The sequence below is a fragment of the Convolutriloba macropyga genome, chromosome 3, assembly GCF_964194025.1.
Source record: "Convolutriloba macropyga chromosome 3, txConMacr16.3, whole genome shotgun sequence".
Lineage (NCBI taxonomy): Eukaryota > Metazoa > Xenacoelomorpha > Acoela > Convolutidae > Convolutriloba > Convolutriloba macropyga.
In genome coordinates this window covers 12698818-12717184 of record NC_134470.1, presented here as the reverse complement: position 1 = coordinate 12717184, position 18367 = coordinate 12698818, and the positions used below count along the sequence as shown (strand labels likewise).

Sequence of the window (18367 nt, the reverse complement as noted above, 5' to 3'; positions counted from 1 at the left end):
AGCTAAGATCGCGCAAAAATTAGTTCTCATTTTGCCAGATTTGAAAAATTGGCAAACATGAATGGTTAATTTGCGAAACGGTTGTCTGGCCAACTGAGTTTTGTTCGTTTCTTTCCCAAAATTTTAATAAATTTAGTCTCAAATAACTGAATCGATTCCTATATTTATTCTGGTACTACTATGTGTACAGTTTCTGACTATTGTCGGGTGAAAAAAATATTTGGTGGGCTAGTTATGCACAATTATGTGTATTATTGGATAAAAGAGTAAAACAAAAGGTTGTATTCTCTCTTTTTTAAATTATTTTGGTAAGAACTTAGGAATTGGAAAAAAAGCTAAAGGATTTGATACTTATTGATTTTCAGCAACATGGAAAAAAAATCTCGTTGTCTGCAATAGGGACTTTTTTCGTGAAAAGATTACTGTTCTGGGAAGATTGCTGTTCATATATGGACTTAAAAGAGCACGGACTGTTGGTTTCAAATTTTGGTTATTTGTTGGCATACGCACCCAAGAACAATCCCTAAAATTGGCAGGAGGAGTGATTATCTGACAACGAAAAACTGAGATGAAAAATTTATGAATACCGACCACATACCAACATTAAATATTGGATGAAAGGGGAATTTTTTCGACAAAATCAGAATTTGTGGTTCCTTAATTTTTTAAAAAATTTTCTGGCTAAACCCGATCAAAACTCCAATACTCAGGCGAATACTCCAAGCACTTCAAAATTATGACATGTAAAGGTCTCCAATAAACAAAAAGATCACAAAATTTGAACATCGAAAGCATGTATAAATTCGAATACTGGCCAGATTTCATTATTCAATAACCTTCATTCAGATATGCCTTGACTGTATACGATAGTATTTGCATAATCTCATTGTTTCTAGTTTTCAAATCCCTAAAACTTGACAAATCTTGCTAAGATCTTAAAGATTCTATCTTGTTTATCTTATCAAGATCTTATTTCTTTCCCATATGCGTTAGTGCTGCATGTTCGGCTGTGCGGTTTATTGTTCCGAATCACTTTAGTGGGGGGAGGAACTATATATTAAAATGGGTTTTTTTGTTCTGTCAATTTTGGACTATCAATATAATCGCTGTAGAGACTTGTGAGTGTTATCATTAGTAAATCCGTCGAGCGTTGAATAAGGAATGAAAACAATTTTTTTGATTTTAGCTTTTTACAGGGGTTGTCGATATTTATAAAAATTGGTGAATATGAGACGGAAATCCGTTGTTTTTATTTTTGTTTTTCCCTAATTCTTGACCAAATTTTTGTCAATTTTGATTTAAAAATTTGTTAAAATTGGTAATATCAAGGGTTTTGATTTTATTGTTAGCTTTAAAAGAGACTTACATATTGGTCTTATACTAGTCTTTTGGTTAAAATATTGCAAAATTTTCGAAATTCATTCTTTTTAATCGAAAATGGCTCAAAAAACTATTTTCTTTAAATAGTTTAAACTTGCTAGAAGTAGAAACCTAACATTCGCTTCCAAAATCTTTGAAAATTTTGAAATTTGTTCTTGTACTTTCGTTGTCTATAAGAGTCTTCTCGAATTCAATTTTTTTCGGTTTTTCGAAAAATTAACGTAATAATAAAACAAAATGCATTATTTATTTTTGGATTTTGAATTATTTCATTTGCTTATTGACCGTCTTTGCAAACGCAAGGAAAAATTAAGTGTTATTGTATGACTTTCATTTCCTAATGGAGTTTTCTGGAATTAAAAATTTTCGGGATTTTTGAAAAATTTAACTCAAAAATTTTACAAAGTACAAAAACTATTTTTGATTTATTGAATATTTTATTTGCTATTTGATGTAATTTGCAAACGTCACGTGGAATAGTAAACAGTTTTTGTTGGACGCTCATGAAATCAAGGCTAGGCTTGGACTGATCTTGGAAACTTACAATCGATAATTATTCGTATTTTATTTGGACCCGGTTCTTTTTTCAAAACATTTTGCAGTTTTTCTATGTTGATCAGTGAGCGTTTTTTCCAATTCAGGGCCCAAAAAGTGACAGATGCTAATTACATCACAATGAGGGCATTTGAGGTTATATTATATCTTCAGAGCAAAACTCATAGATTTCATGGCTTTGACAATGTGCTTTTTGTAACCTCCTATTGATTTTTTCAGTTTTATCTTTCTTCATTTGTCATTCTTTTTGCTGCCTTGTCATTTTGTCTTTTTATTCAAAGACGAAATTACGTTGATTTGGAGCTATGAGTGAGACCATAAAAAGATTTCAGTTGGTGTCTATTGCTTCCTATGACTTTGAAAAAAATGTCAGTTAAATTCTGAAATTTGCCATTTTTTTATTTTATATCTGGCCACATTGAGCTTAGTCTCAAAATATACAGCGCAAATTTTGTTTCAGTTGAAGTTAAAAAACAGTTTGTGTAGCTTTTTATGTTTTAATTTTTTTAATTCTTGTTTTCCAATCCCTAAAACTTGCTAAGATCTTAAAGATTCTATCTTGTTTATCTTATCAAGATCTTACTTCTTGAAATTCTCGCAAAGATCTTGCATGTTCGCACATATCTTTTTGTTTATTTGTTTATCTTATCAAGATCTTATTTCTAGAATTTCTTGCAACGATCTTGCATATCCGTACTTACCAAGAATCTAACCAAGATCTTATCAAGATTTGTCAAGTTTTAATAAGTGTTTCTTATCAAGTTGTTTCAATTTTCATTTCACTAGGTAAATTTGACAATTCTTATAGTAAACTGTATATCTACAACCTGAAGGGGTTTAAAAATAAATTCTTGGTTATAGTTTTTTTATCCAACCAGAGGAAGCTAAAATTTCTCCTATAGAAGATAGAGTTATAAATAATTTTGCATAGAGGTTTGAGTTATCTATAATTATTATCCATCTTTGATCCGAGCTTGCATCGCTTCAGTCATATATATATATATAGTATATATATTATATATATATATATATATATATATAATATAAATATATATATTATATATGTATATTTATATATATATATATGTATGTATATATAGAGTTCGCTGACAATTTTTCTGAGAAGGTCCTTTCTCATCATCCAGGTGTTGCACATGGTCTGTTCATTATCTTTTCAGTGAATTCTTTTGTGACAATGCTGATTTTGTAGGTGCCTAAATTTATAATTAAGTAGCATATTTCATACAAAAGATATTTTTTACACAATTATACCCAATGCCATAATACCCATTGCATTTTGATGTTTTCGTTCATTGTTCCGACTACAAAATATCCGTCGCTATAGCACGCGCGTTTTAATATATACAAGCCGATTACTTATTCCCATGTGCGCTAGTGGTATTAGTTGTGCTGCATGTTCGGCTGTGCGGTTTATTGTTCCGAATCACTTTAGTGGGGGGAGGAACTATATATTCAAATGTGTTTTTTTGTTCTGTCAATTTTGGACTATCAATATAATCGCTGTAGAGACTTGTGAGTGTTATCATTAGAAAACCCGTCGAGCGTTGAATACGGAATGAAAACAGTTTTTTTGATTTTAGGCTTTTACAGGGGTTGTCGATGTTTATAAAAATTGGTGAATATGAGACGGAAATCCGTTGTTTTTATTTTTGTTTTTTCCAATTTCTTTACCAAGTTTTTGTCAATTTTGATTTAAAAATTTGTTAAAATTGGTAATATCAATGGTTTTGATTTTATTGTTAGCGTTAAAAGAGACTTACATATTGGTCTTATACTAGTCTTGTGGTTAAAACGTTGCAAAACTTTTCCTAATTCAGTTTTTTAATCGAAAATGGCTCAAAAAACTATTTTCTTTATATAGTTTAAACTTGCCAGAAGTAGAGACCTAACATTCGCTTCCAAAATGTTTGAAAATTTGAAATTTGTTCTTGTAATTTGGTTGTCTATAGGAGTCTTCTGCAATTTGATATTTTTGGGTTTTTCCAAAAATTAAGGCAATAATAAAATAATATGCATTATTTATTTTTGGATTCTGATTTATTTCATTTGCTTATTGACCTTCTTTGCAAACGCAATGAAAAATCAAGTGTTATTGTATGACTTTCATTTCCTAATGGAGTTTTCTGGAATTAAAATTTTTCGGGATTTTTGAAAAATTAACTCAAAAATTTTACAATGTACAACAACTATTTCTGATTTATTGAATATTTTACTTGCTCTTTGATGTAATTTGCAAACGTCATGTGGAATAGTAAACAGTTTTTGTTGGACGCGCATCAAATCAGGGCTAGGCTTGAACTCCTCTTGGAATCTTACAATCGAAAATTATTCGTATTTTCTTTGGACCCGGTTCTTTTTTCAAAACATTTTGCAGTTTTTCTATGTTGATCAGTGAGCGTTTTTTCCAATTCAGGGCCCAAAAAGTGACAGATGCTAATTACATCACAATGAGGGCATTTGAGGTTATATTATATCTTCAGAGCAAAACTCATAGATTTCATGGCTTTGACAATGTGCTTTTTGTAACCTCCTATTGATTTTTTCAGTTTTATCTTTCTTCATTTGTCATTCTTTTTGCTGCCTTGTGACTTTAGTCTTTTTATTCAAAGACGACATTACGTTGATTTGGAGCTATGAGTGAGACCGTAAAAAGATTTCAGTTGGTGTCTATTGCTTCCTATGACTTTGAAAAAAATGTCTGTTAAATTCTGAAATTTGCCATTTTCATTTTATATCTGTCCACATTGAGCTTAGTCGCAATATATACAGCGCAAAAATTATTTCAGTTGAAGTTAAAAAACAGTTTGTGTAGTTTTTTATGTTTTAATTTTATTAATTCTAGTTTTCCAATCCGTAAAACTTGCTAAGATCTTAAAGATTCTACCTTGTTTATCTTATCAAGATCTTATTTCTTGAAATTCTCGCAAAGATCTTGCATGTTCGCACATATCTTTTGTTTATTTGTTTATCTTATCAAGATTTTATTTCTAGAATTTCTTGCAACGATCTTGCATATCCGTACTTACCAAGAATCTAACCAAGATCTTATCAAGATTTGTCAAGTTTTAATAAGTGTTTCTTATCAAGTTGTTTCAATTTTCATTTCACTAGGTAAATTTGACAATTCTTATAGTAAACTGTATATCTACAACCTGAAGGGGTTTAAAAATAAATTCTTGGTTATAGTTTTTTTTATCCAACCAGAGGAAGCTAAAATTTCTCCTATAGAAGATAGAGTTATAGATAATTTTGCATAGAGGTTTGAGTTATCTATAATTATTATCCATCTTTGATCCGAGCTTGCATCGCTTCAGTCATATATATACATATATATATATATATATATATATATATATATATAATATATATATATATATATATATATATATATATATATGTATATATAGAGTTCGCTGACAATTTTTCTGAGAAGGTCCTTTCTCATCATCCAGGTGTTGCGCATGGTCTGTTCATTATCTTTTCAGTGAATTTTGTTATGACAATGCTGTTTTGTAGGTGCCTAAATTTATAATAAGTTGCATATTTCATACAAAAGATATTTTTTACACAATTATACCCAATGCCACTATACCCAATGCACTTTGAAGTTTTCGTTCAATGCTCCGACTACAAAATATCCGTTGCTATTGCACGTGCGTTTTAATATATACAAGCCAATTACTTATTCGCATGTGCGGTAGTGGTATTAGTTGTGCCGCGTGTTCGGCTGTGCGGATTAATGTTCCGAACCACTTTAGTAGGGGGAGGAACTATATATTCAAATGTGTTTTTTTGTTCTGTCAATTTTGGACTATCAATATAATCGCTGTAGAGACTTGTGAGTTTTATCATTAGAAAAACCGTCGAGCGTTGAATACGGAATGAAAACAGTTTTTTTGATTTTAGGTTTTTACAGGGGTTGTCGATGTCTATAAAAATTGGTGAATATGAGACGGAAATCCGTTGTTTTTATTTTTGTTTTTCCCAATTTGTTTACCAAGTTTTTGTCAATTTTGATTTAAAAATTTGTTAAAATTGGTAATATCAATGGTTTTGATTTTATTGTTAGCGTTAAAAGAGACTTACATATTGCTCTTATACTAGTCTTTTGGTTAAAACGTTGCAAAATTTTTCGAAATTCAGTTTTTTAATCGAAAATGGCTCAAAAAACTATTTTCTTGATATAGTTTAAAATTGCCAGAAGTAGAGACCTAACATTTGCTTCCAAAATTTTTGAAAATTTGAAATTTGTTTTTGTACTTTGGTTGTCTATAGGAGTCTTCTGCAATTTAATTTTTTTCTGTTTTTCCAAAAATTAAGGCAATAATAAAACAAAATGCATTACTTATTTTTGGATTGTGAAATATTTCATTTGCTTATTGACCTTCTTTGCAAACGCAAGGAAAAATTAAGTGTTATTGCACGACTTTCATTTCCTAATGGAGTTTTCTGGAATTAAAATTTTTCGGTATTATTGAAAAATTAACTCAAAAATTTTACAAGGTACAACAACTATTTTTGATTTATTTAATATTTTATTTGCTCTTTGATGTAATTTGCAAACGTCATGTGGAATAGAAAACAGTTTTTGTGGGACGCGCATCAAATTAGGGCTAGGCTTGGACTCCTCTTGGAATCTTACAATCGATAATTATTCGTATTTTATTTGGACCCGGTTCTTTTTTCAAATCATTTTGCAGTTTTTCTATGTTGATTAGTGAGCGTTTTTTCCAAATCAGGGCCCAGAAAGTGACAGATGTAATTACATCACATTGAGGGCATTTGAGATTATATTATATCTTCAGAGCAAAACTCATAGATTTCATGGCTTTGACAATGTGCTTTTTGTCAACTCCTATTGATTTCTTCTGTTTTATCTTCATTTTTTATTCTTTTTGCTGCCTTGTGACCTTGTCTTTTTAATCAAAGACGAAATTACGTTGATTTGAAGCTATGAGTGAGACCATAAAAAAATTTCAGTTGGTGTCTATTGCTTCTTATGGCTTTAGCTATAATTGTTTTGAAAAAAATGTCAGTTAAGTTCTGAAATTTGCCATTTTGTATTTTATATCTGTCCATATTGAGCTTAGTCTAAATATATACAGCGCAAAATTCATTTCAGTTGAAGTTAAAAACAGTTTGTGTAGTTATTTATGTTTAGCCAATGGTTTCTTGACTTTCTTATGACGGAATTTCATAAAAATTTTGTGATTTTTGCTTAACTTTCTAATTTGCACGTTGTTATTTGTTCCCTTCTCAAATTATCAAAATAAGTACAGCTCCGATTGGCAGCGAAAGAAGGCGCAAATAAACACTTTTACAGATTTAATTTTTTGGCTTATAGTTTTAACGGCAGCGAAACCGTTCTCTCGTAAATTTTTTTTTTCGTTTTTGCCATTAATTGCAGTTATGTTTGTTGTCATTCGGCATATCAAATACCCATTGAAAATCCTTTGACAATCGAAAGCTTTATTTGCTTATGTATATCTTTATATGAATCCAGTTTTTGATTTCATTCTGAAGATTAGGGATTTAATTACGTTCAATTAATTATTCTCTTTAAAAATTTCATTATCATTTATTCTTGTTTTCGTCAACAGGTAACTTAGTAATTATTGACAGGAGCCATTACTTTCTGCTGCTCCAAGCAATGGTTGCACTACTGGTTATGTATCTAGTGACGTGTTTAGAGCTTTGAAATGTATTTTCATAAAAATTCTTGAGGTTGCGATGCTGATCCGTTTTTGTGGCACTTTTTCTTGTCTTTTTCAAGAATACCCCTTTCAAAAAAGACTCATTTAAAACTGAAGGACAACCAAGCAAACAATTCGAATCCTTTTTCCGGATATTTGCAAATTTATACTCAGTAATTAAACAAAATGCATGATTCATTTTTGATATACTGATTTAAAAATAAATCTATTTTGAAATCATTTGAACAATTGTGTGTTTAGAAGCTCAGCATTATCAGCGCATTATCTTCATATCACCATGGATCCCAACGGTAAAACAAAGTTGAGATTCTAATGGAACGCGGTTTTTTTTTCAAAATAATTTCGCATTTGGAGATGTCATGTAAATTACTTGAATGAACTTAAAACAAAGCTCAATTATTGAGAGTTAATTTTTACAAAAATGAGGCCCATCAAACATATATTATGGTTTCAGAGATAATCTCATGGCTTTTATGGCTCCTACAAATTTCGTAATTCTTTTTAATAATACGAGTTTTCAATTTCTTTTCAGCAAAATTGCACAATTTAGAGGTTAAATTTGTTTCCTTGTCGAATTACCAATTTATTGACAGGTCCGATCAGCGTTGCGAAAAAGCGTATCCAATTATGTTAATTGTGTTTGTTCAATAGTTTATGCTTTTGAGCAGAGACACAATTTTCTAGCAAAATTTAGTAGACTGTTTTTATTTCTGCCCAAGTTTGTCTTTCTTTGTGGTGTTGTATGACGTATACCTGATTATGATATTTCCCAAGTGCTTCCCCGGGACGCAAAACTGAAGCTACTCAAGGATTTCAATTTATTGCATTTTGTCTTTAATGATTTTCAAAATAATCTTGCAGATAACATCTCATAAAAATAGTGCCTTGAACACTGTGTTGTCGTAAAAATGTCTGTGAAGTTTTGGCTATTTGTTATAGGTATAAATTATATTTGCTATGTTTGCAGTCTCTTGACTTAGTTTCATTAAAACTGGCCCATTTGACTGAGGTTGCGCAATTTAATTCATCTCTTTTGGATGAAATTTTATATCTGTTATGACTTTTTAAAGCATTTGTTTCCAAAAACAACTTTGGATTTTAGAGAGTAGCTATTTTCAAATTTTTTCAGTCGATTTGCGGCTCAATCTCTGTAAAGACACGTTACAACCCGTTTCCAGTGACCTATAATTTAATCTTTATACCGATTTTGATTTAAACCATATCTTTCTCGGCTTACTTATTATTGTTATTACGAGATATTTAAAAAAATATTTGAGATTTTTTAAAAATTCGTACATTTTATTGGATTTTGGTGGTTTATTGGATTTTGGTGCAATTGAACATTTTCTGCTTTTAGTGACAAGTTTACGGTTTTAACGGAATCACAGCCTTTTTCGCGCAAAATTAAATTAAACTTTTGAATTTTGCCGGCATTTGTTGTTTTATTGTAGTCGTATGACGTATACTGTATCACGACAGGCCCCAGCCGCTTCTTATGGAGATATCAATGCACATTTTAGTGATTTTACGTTTTATTTAATATCTAATGATAATAATTGCTCTAAAATTAACAAAATTAATTGTTTTTAGAAAAAGAGACGTATTTTTGAACATCGCACCTTTTGCTCTTTTTTGTCGACATCTTATTCAGTCGAGTTAATGTCTAATGATCAAAATCAATTTTCAAATCATTTGCTTTCAAAATTAGAGATGTCAGCCAATCGATTGATTCCAGGTCCCACTTCTTTTCTGATAAAGGTAATTTGTTTTATTTAGGTTTCATCTGATGCGAGTTTGATTTTGTTAAGATTATTTTAATATAGACATGGAGTATTGGTCGTAATCAAAGTTTTCTATTTGATGTTTGTTTTTGTTTTTTCTAGTATTCTTATTAACAACACGTCTCATCGGACCTGTAAAGTTGGTAAAGTTGCATTATTTTATTCCATTAGTGGTTTATTGGACGATTTGTATGTTTTTGAAAGTTTTCTATTTTTTAATCATTTGATAGCCAATATATTCAATAATGTGGATGATTGGGGTCGCAACATTATATGCGTACGCACTTCACCGAACCTCCTTGTTCAACAAAAAGAATCAAAATGTATGGGGTGTTATTGAATTAAGTATATCTTTGGGTACAACGCAATTGGGTATAATGTCCAAACACCAGATTATCACAGGGGTGCTTGACACAGTTCTCTAGCCAAATTTGGCAAATTTTTTTTTAATTTTTGCCTATGTTTGTTTGTCTTCATTTTTGATCTTTTACAACATATACCTGATAAGGATATTTGTCAATTGGTTCTCCAGGACGTACAACTGTATAACTGAAATGAATTAAGGATTTCAATTTATAGCTATTTGTCTTAATGACTTTGAAATTAATCTTGCAGATAACATCCTATAAATATGGTGCCTTGAACACTGCCGTGTCGTATAATTATCTGTGAAGTTTTGGCTTCCGTCCGTATTTTTTTTATAATTCTGTAGTCTGGTGACTTAGTTTCATCAATAACAGGCCCATTTGGCTGAGGTGTTGCAAATTAATCCATCTCTTTTGGTTGAAATCTTAAATCTGTTATGGCTTTTGAAACTTTTATATCCGTTATGGTTTTTGAAAAAATGTAAACGTATATTTTTTCAACTATCTTAAAGCTCTTATGAGCTTTATTTGATCAATTTTGAAAAAAAAATCTTGAAATTGGTCTCGGAAAGCGGTGTATATCGTATTGGCCCACAGGGCGTTTAGCAGACAACCAAAATATGAGAAATTTATCCGTCAATTTGCGTTGTATGGGCAAGTCGATTTGTTCTGGAGCTGTGGTTGGCCAATAAAACGGCCGGCTAAATTCCTCGATTTTCCCCTGTCATCTAAACGGCCTGTCGGCCAATATTCTTGCACCCTCTGAAACTATTTTTAAGACCTTGAGATTGAGTAAGACTCATATTTTCACCATGGAACAAAATGTTGACAAACTGGACGTCAATTGTTCGTTTAGGTAACTGTTTCACGAAAAAAATAAACGAAATGGACTCTTTTTTGTCAAAAATGCACAATATTTACTCCTCGGAACAATTCTGACCTCACACTTGGTTGACTAGATGTTCAGTCAGTTTCATTGTTCCGTGAACTTTAGCCATCAACAGATTTTGAAACAATTTGAAAAATTTTGTGCTTAGATTCGCTGCATCGTCAGGGCTAATCTTCATCTCACCATGGACGCTTACGCTAAAAAAATTAGATTGTAAAGGGGCGCAATCTTCCTTCAAAATATTTTTGCATTTAGAGCCTTTTTGTAAATTACGGACAAGAACTTCGAATCAGGGCTCAATTATTGACAGATATTGTTTACAAAAAATGCAGCCAAACAAATATATATTATGGTGTCAAGGTTAAGGTTTTTATGGCTCTGACCAATTTTTTTTTTAATTTTAACAACTTCTTATGTTTAACTTTGATTTGTAATAATTTGTAGTTGAATGACTTCGTATTCACAGTCAAAGATCAATTTGGCTTTGTTTAAAATAAAAGAATGAATCTAGACAATGTTCTCAGTTGATATCTAATGCCTCTTAAGTCTTTGAATATATATGTTTTAAGAAAATGTCCGTGAATTTTTTTTAACTTCGCCACTATTTTATATTTTTTTCTCAACTTCTGGCGTAGTCTCAGTAAAAACAGACTGATACCCTTTCTCTGTGAGTTACATTTTATAGTCTGTAGCGGAAATATACTTAACTAATGGTTTCGTGCTTTTATTAATACCAGTTGTAATTTTTTTTTGCTTTTCAGCATAATTGCACATTCTAGAAGTTCAATTTGTTTCTTTTTCGAAATACCACCTGATTGACAAGTCTGATTAAAGGAAAGCGCAGTTGGGAAATTGAACCGCTTTGAAAAAATGCATATCTGACTATGTTTATTGTTTTTGTTGAATAGATTATGCTTTTGGTCCGAGACACAGTTCTCTATCAAAATTTAAAGGATTTCTTTTATTTTTGCCTATGTTTGTCCTTTTTTGTCAAGTTATACGACATATACCTGATAATAACGCTTCTCAATTGCTTCTCGAGGACGCAAAACTGACCCTAACTAAGGATTTCAATTTATAGCTATTTGTTTTAATGACTTTAAAATTCATCTTGCAGATAACGTCTTATAAATATAGTGCCTTGAACACTGTGTTGTCGTAAAATTGTCTGTGAAGTTTTAACTTCTGTCTGTATTTTTTTAATTCTTTAGTCTCATGACTTAGTTTCATTTATAACAACCCACTTGGCTGAAATGTTTCCTAATCCGTCTCATTTGGTTGGAATCAGTTATGACTTTTGAGAAAATTTGTTTTCAAAAAGCACATTTGAAAAATTTTAGCTTTATCTCTTTTTTACTCAGGTTGTAGCCTATTCGCCGTAAAAACAGGTCAAATATTGGTTTCCAATGAGCTATAATTTAATCTTTATATGCGTTTTAAATTCAACCGTTTGTTTCTCGGTTTTGTTATTACTGTAACTACGAGATTTCACAAACAGTCTAAGATTTTTATAAATTTGTACGTTTTAATGGATTTTTGTAATTTTGTGGAAGTTATTACATTAAGGTTGGATCCCATCGGTTTTGAAATATTGCGCAACTGAACATTTACTTTCCTTAGTGATAAGTTGATTGTTTTAACGGATTCAGAGCCATTTTCGCGCAAAGTTGAATTGCATTTTTTTTAATTTTGCCGGTATTTGTCCTGTTTTTTGTAGTGTTGTGAAGTACACTGGATGATGACAATCTCAGTTGCTTCCTACGGAGATATAAATGCATATTTTAGTGATTTCACATTTTATTTATTATCTATTGTAAGTAAGTGTTTTCAAAAATAGAAACGTATTGTTGAACTTCGCCCATTTTCCACTTTTGGTCGACCTGTCATCCAGTCGAGTTAATGTCTAATGATAATAATCAATTGCTTTCAAAATTAGAAACGTGTTTCTGATTTTTGCACCAATTTGCTCTTTTTGTCGACCTGTTACCCAGTCGCATTGAGAACAGGTCCCATTTTTTTCTTATGAAGTATGTTATTTTGTTTTTTTTAGGTTTTATCTGATGAAAGGTTGATTTTGTTATGACTTTTCAAAATTATAGACATCGAGTTTTGGTCTTAATTAATGTTTGTTAATTAATTTTTATTATTGTCTTTTCCAGTAGTCCTATTAACAAAAAGTTTTATCGGCGGTCTAGCGTGGCCTTATTGTATTCCATTAGTGGTTTTTTAGCGTTATGTAAATTTTTGAAAATTTTTTATCTGTTCATCATTTGGTAGCCAATTAAGTTAAGAATGTGGATGAGCGGGGTCGGAACATTATGTGCATACGCACATTACCGAACCTCCTTGTTGAACAAAAACATGAAATAGAATTGGGTATAATGGCACTGGATATATTCGCATTGGGTATAATGGCATTGGGTATAGTGTCCTGACGCCATATTATCACAGGGGTTAAATCAAGGAAAACTGAGAAACATTATGCAGGAAACTGTTTTCGAGGAGTTTCCTATTTTCCAGCTGGGAATTCAGTTGCAGCTGATAGGTTTGTTCAGTGACTGTTTACTTTTGAGCAACCTATGATTTAATCAGAATATAACCCAGGCTGAGGTCCCAGACCGAAACCAGATATGTCCAGACCGAAGTGAACGCACGAAGGGGGTGTCGTGCGTGCAAAATTACACGGTCTGGAAACACGGATGAACGGACGATTGTCTGGACATGAACGCACGATGGTCTGGACATGAACGCACGATGGTCTGGTGACCGCACGATGGTCTGGACATGAACGCACGAAAATATTAATAAATTTTAATTTTAAATCATTTTTTCTATATGATGGAGCAAAAATTCGACCACCCCAACCTAAGTTTTTGAAATCTTGCTGTAATCTACGTTCAAACTATACTTGCATTTTTTTTCAAAAAAAATCAGTTGGACGCAAGTGAAACTGGAAAGTGTTGAAGGTACACAAAATTAGGTATATGCAAAGTGCAAGTATAATTTGTAAGTATATTACCACAAGATTTCAAAAACCTAGGAAAATGCAAGTTTTATTTGAAAGTAGATTACCACAAGATTTCAAACGCCTAGATTGGGGGGTGTGGATTTTTTGCTCAATCGTATAGAAAAAGTGATTTAAAAACAAATTTTTTGATAAAGCTTAAATATCTGGATTTGTGGAATTTTGGAACCCTCTCTGTTTTCATCTGCAAGGAATAGCATTGCACCACAGAATGTAATTTTTTCTGTCTAGTGAACGCACGAAAGTCTGGACATGACCGCACGATGGTCTGGACATGGACGCACTAAAATTTTGGCGCTGAACGCACGAATTTGATTTGGAGCGCACGATGGTCTGGACAAGAAAGCACGAAAGTCTGGACATATACCGTTTTGGTCTGGGATGGTCTGGACATATTTGCCTTCGAACGCACGATGAACGCACGAAAAGTTTTGAACGCACGATAGTCTGGACATATCCACTTTCCGTCTGGGACGGTCTGGACATAGGCACTTTGAGTCTGGGACGGCCTGGACATAGGCACTTTGGGTCGCACACCTCAGCCTGGGAATATAAATAGAGTTTATCTTTTAGTTAATCGACAACTAATATGATAAAAGGGCAATTCTATAGAAACGATGTGACCTGTTCACTTAGTCCCTTGTATGAAACACTGAATATAAAGTTATATTGAACAGCATTCATCCATATACCATAACGATATCTATCAAAAACCATGTAAATCATAAATCATACATCAAGAACAGGATTACAAACATTTTTGTACACACTGCGTTAAGGTAAATTTACCTGAACTTTTTTTAGTGTGTAGCCTGCTTTTTTTAAATCCAATCACAAAAAGCGACTAATTCAAAGAAACTTATGTTAAATTGGCTCCATTTATTCATTTATTTACCATAGCGGTTCGTATGCCGATTTGTTTGTTATTTTAGCATATCATTAGATTTGTTCAAACACAAATGCAAACAACATGTTTCTTAAGCAGTATGAAGATATCCTTCATCTCTTGCGCTATCTCACTAAAAGCTAGGATTAATCCCTTTAAACTTGTCAATTGATCCTCAATTCACAGTATCCCGAAAGCATAAGAAACAATTTCAAACAGGGAAAGATAAAATTTCAAAGCTTGTTTCATTCGATTTAAATTTAGAAATTCATATCTCGCATTTACCTGTAAACGTAGAATTTCGACAATCTTAAAGCTCGTAGGAGGCTCCATTTGATCAACTTTTAAAATAGAGTTCTTGAAATTGATCTCGGAAAGCGGTGGATATCGTATTGGCCGACAGGGCGTTTAGCAGACAACCAGAGAAATTTATCCGTCAATTTGCGTTGTATGGGCAAGTCGATTTATTCTGGAGCTGTGATTGGCCAATAAAATTGTCGGCTAATTTCCTCAATTTTTCCCCTGTCAGCTAAACGGCCTGTCGGCCAATATTCCTAGCACCCTCTGAAACCATTTATAAACTCTTGGAATTGAGTTAGAAGCATTTTTTCACCATGAAACAAAAATGTTGACAAAATTGACGTCATTTATTCGTTTAGGTGACTGTTTCACGAAAAGTACGAAATGAACTCTTTACTGTCAAAAATGCACAATATTTACTCCTCGGAACAATACCGATTGAAACGACAGACATATACGGCAATTGGAGCAAGTATTATGGGCTCGGTTTTAGTCTCAATTTCAGTACTGCTTATAAAATTCAGCAAAAGCGTGGGTAGCGAATCATCGTTCTTAGTCGGGCTTTGTGGCTCGCTTTACTGCCTCGCTTTAGTTTGCCTCAAACCCAAATCTAACTCAGCATCCAGGCAAAATTTATCATACGACAAAGAAGTAACCCTTGACGAAAAAACGGACTCTAACTCTGTCGAAAATGGCAACGAACACGCAAAACGGTCCGATAATTTCTATTTTGCGATCAAAGATGTCATTTTATTATTACTGTTGGGAGCTGTTTTCAGCGGTGGTTACGCGCACTTTTACTTTGTTGCGCTGAAATACACAACTATGGGCGACACGTTTGCAGTATGTTTAACAGTTCATTTCGTCAGCAACGTGATGCTTGAAAGCTTTGCTCTGAAAAAAATACCTCATATTTTAACATTGTTCGCGGGTTTACTCGGTTTAATAGGTATGTTTCTAATTTGCCAGCCAGAAAACCTATTAAAATTACAGTTTGACGTCAAATATACAACTGGTGTCGGATTTGCGACAATGTCTGGTATATCTGGCACTTTATACTACTGTGGGTTGCAGAAGTTCAAGAATGTTCCAGAATCTTTAGCACATTTGAGTTATTTCATTGGACCTCTGATTTACTGTTGCCCAGAAATTCTTTTGGTCAACAAATTCCATTTTTCAATGTGCGACACAACATTGCGTCTGTATGCGGTTGTTGCGAGTGTTTTTTACGTCTTAGGAGCAATTCTGTGTGTAGTTGGTTCTCAGTTATCTCTGCCTTCTATTTCAACTTTGCTGAAGTTGCTGATGATAATTCTGGGATACATTTTTCAGATTGTGTTTCTGGCGGAGCCCACTTCTTTGTCCTCTACTTTCGGAGGCATTTTAACTCTTGCTAGTATTTTAGTACAGTGTTTTGTTATGATTTGTCTAAAATAAAGTATAAGTAAAAAAATATGTATTTAAGAAAATATTATTTCTGTTATGAAACAAGCCAAAAGAGGAGTTGCAATAATGGCAGATGAAACAAGAAGTATAGTTAAAACCATTTTTATAGCTTTTTGCTCCAACCTCACTTATGGGGGCTATAAGCTAAGCTGGTTAAATCGTTCAGTAAATTTAAGCCGTCGATAAATTTTATAATAGAAACTTGTAAGTGGAATGGCTAGAAAGCCGAAATCGTCGCATCTAATTAATGAAGAGTTTTTGGAACTTCATATTTTATGGAGATATCAAGGTCTGTTTTGTGCATTTTTTGTGCAAATTTTGTGCATTTTTCCAACTTGAGCCCGACCTTTCAAATTATCTTAATTTGAATAATAATTCCATCATTCAATTTTAAAAATGAATGTTTCATCATTATGATCTATTTTTAATCTTATTGGGATAATCAATGATTTACCTTTTATCGATAAAAATTTTTTACTATTTTTTATGCATTTAAAACATTTTTCAACATTTATTGAATTCGAAAACTACAGTTTTTTGAAAAATGTCGCCATTGGAGATCTGAATTGCAGTTTTCCTGAATTCTTGTCAATTTAAAAAATAATTGCGCTTCAAAAACTTTCTGCTACGTTTGCATTCATTTAGCAATAATTGAGCAATGCAGAGATAATTTCGGAAAAGTTTGTCATTTTTAACTACAAATATAATCAGAAATAACTATTACAAATAAATGTAGTGAATGACCAGATTAGTTGTTCTTCCAATTGTTGATGATTAAGTTTATGTTCTCTTTATTTTTCCGGACTATTACCTCAATTTCAGCAAATAATTGACTCCTCTACGACATTTTCGGTCGATATTTCATCTTAAATCATGTTTTTAACCTCTTCCTGATTTTTGTTTGTCGCAAGTTTTACTATTGTCCATTTTTCATGTGACCATTAATCAGACATAATCTGTCGTTGTCGTAAACTAAAAATCGTGGAAGCAAGTATTGATCAAAAAATGAACTTAACATCGAAATCGATTTGTCGATGTTTGAGAATAGAATATAACTAATCTTAGATGCTTTGATTTCTTAATTACCGTTTATTCGAGAGTCGTTTTGAAGGAAAACAAATTTTCCATAACCAATATTTTAATTTGAAAATTTCTTGGTTCTTAAAGAAAAAAGCTACAGACTAAAAACAGCTTAAGTTGTTGCTGTTCTGGAAATTTGGATAGTTGAAAACCGGTTCATCTATGCGTTTTAAATTTTCTAGGCCAGGTCTTGACATATATACCAAAACAGATAACCCTGAAAGTCTAAAAACGTCTAAGATCTTTATAGATAAAGTGGAAACCTGTTACAGAAGTCATCAAGAGTTTGTTGAGGCTGTTAAATATTAACGATATTTATATGAGCCAGGTGGTCCATTGCCGGAATCCCTATTGACATTCGAAATTGTCTTCAAATAATAATGGGCAATAACTGACAATATTTAATATATTAACTATAAAGAAATGGCTTATATTTTAAAAATTTTGCTTAATTTGAATGCAGAATTATTACTTCGGAAGTGTAGAAAAAATCTCCAAAAATTCACAAATTGTTGATGTTAAATCATTGACCATAAATTATAGCAAATTCTAAAGGTAGGGAGTCAGTAAATTTTACAAATGGCTCTGTAGAATTTGAGAATTCCTACTTTTATCGCAAAATGTCGCAATAAAAATGGATAGAACTTGATTTTCGAAAATTGGTTACCATCGAACTGTTAGTAAGACTGTTGGCTTGCAATTCAAAGTCATTTGACAAACCAGGCATTTATGGAGTGTGGCTTTATAATTTGAGTAGGGGCAAAATAGATTTTTTTGAGGGGGACCGAATTTATAAAAGTTGTTTATCATCCGGTATTTACCTCAGTGTGATCAAACTTGATAGGGAGTAATTATACACTTGGGAAGGTTCCACCGGTGTCATTTTCGGGGACTTTGCCTTATAGATACCATGGTAGAGACTTTA

At 32.2% G+C, this 18367-nt stretch overlaps 3 protein-coding genes across 4 annotated transcripts in view; all 3 read left to right on the top strand.

Moving 5' to 3' along the window:
- The window catches only part of LOC142336865 (uncharacterized), a 29103-nt gene extending 12718 nt beyond the window's left edge, over positions 1 to 16385 (top strand). The window contains exons 1-2 of one of the 2 annotated variants that reach the window (XM_075385826.1): positions 13190 to 13250; positions 15276 to 16385. In XM_075385826.1, the coding sequence (XP_075241941.1) occupies positions 15301 to 16353 (1053 nt within the window). In that variant the 5' untranslated portion in view covers positions 13190 to 13250; positions 15276 to 15300 and the 3' untranslated portion in view covers positions 16354 to 16385. Of the gene's footprint in view, positions 1 to 13189; positions 13251 to 15275 lie in introns of those variants that run through there. The other variant, XM_075385825.1, reaches the window with a different exon arrangement.
- The window catches only part of LOC142335950 (uncharacterized), a 390664-nt gene that overhangs the window by 190556 nt on the left and 181741 nt on the right, over positions 1 to 18367 (top strand). The window lies entirely within an intron of this gene.
- The window catches only part of LOC142335951 (tRNA dimethylallyltransferase-like), a 237720-nt gene that overhangs the window by 190557 nt on the left and 28796 nt on the right, over positions 1 to 18367 (top strand). The window lies entirely within an intron of this gene.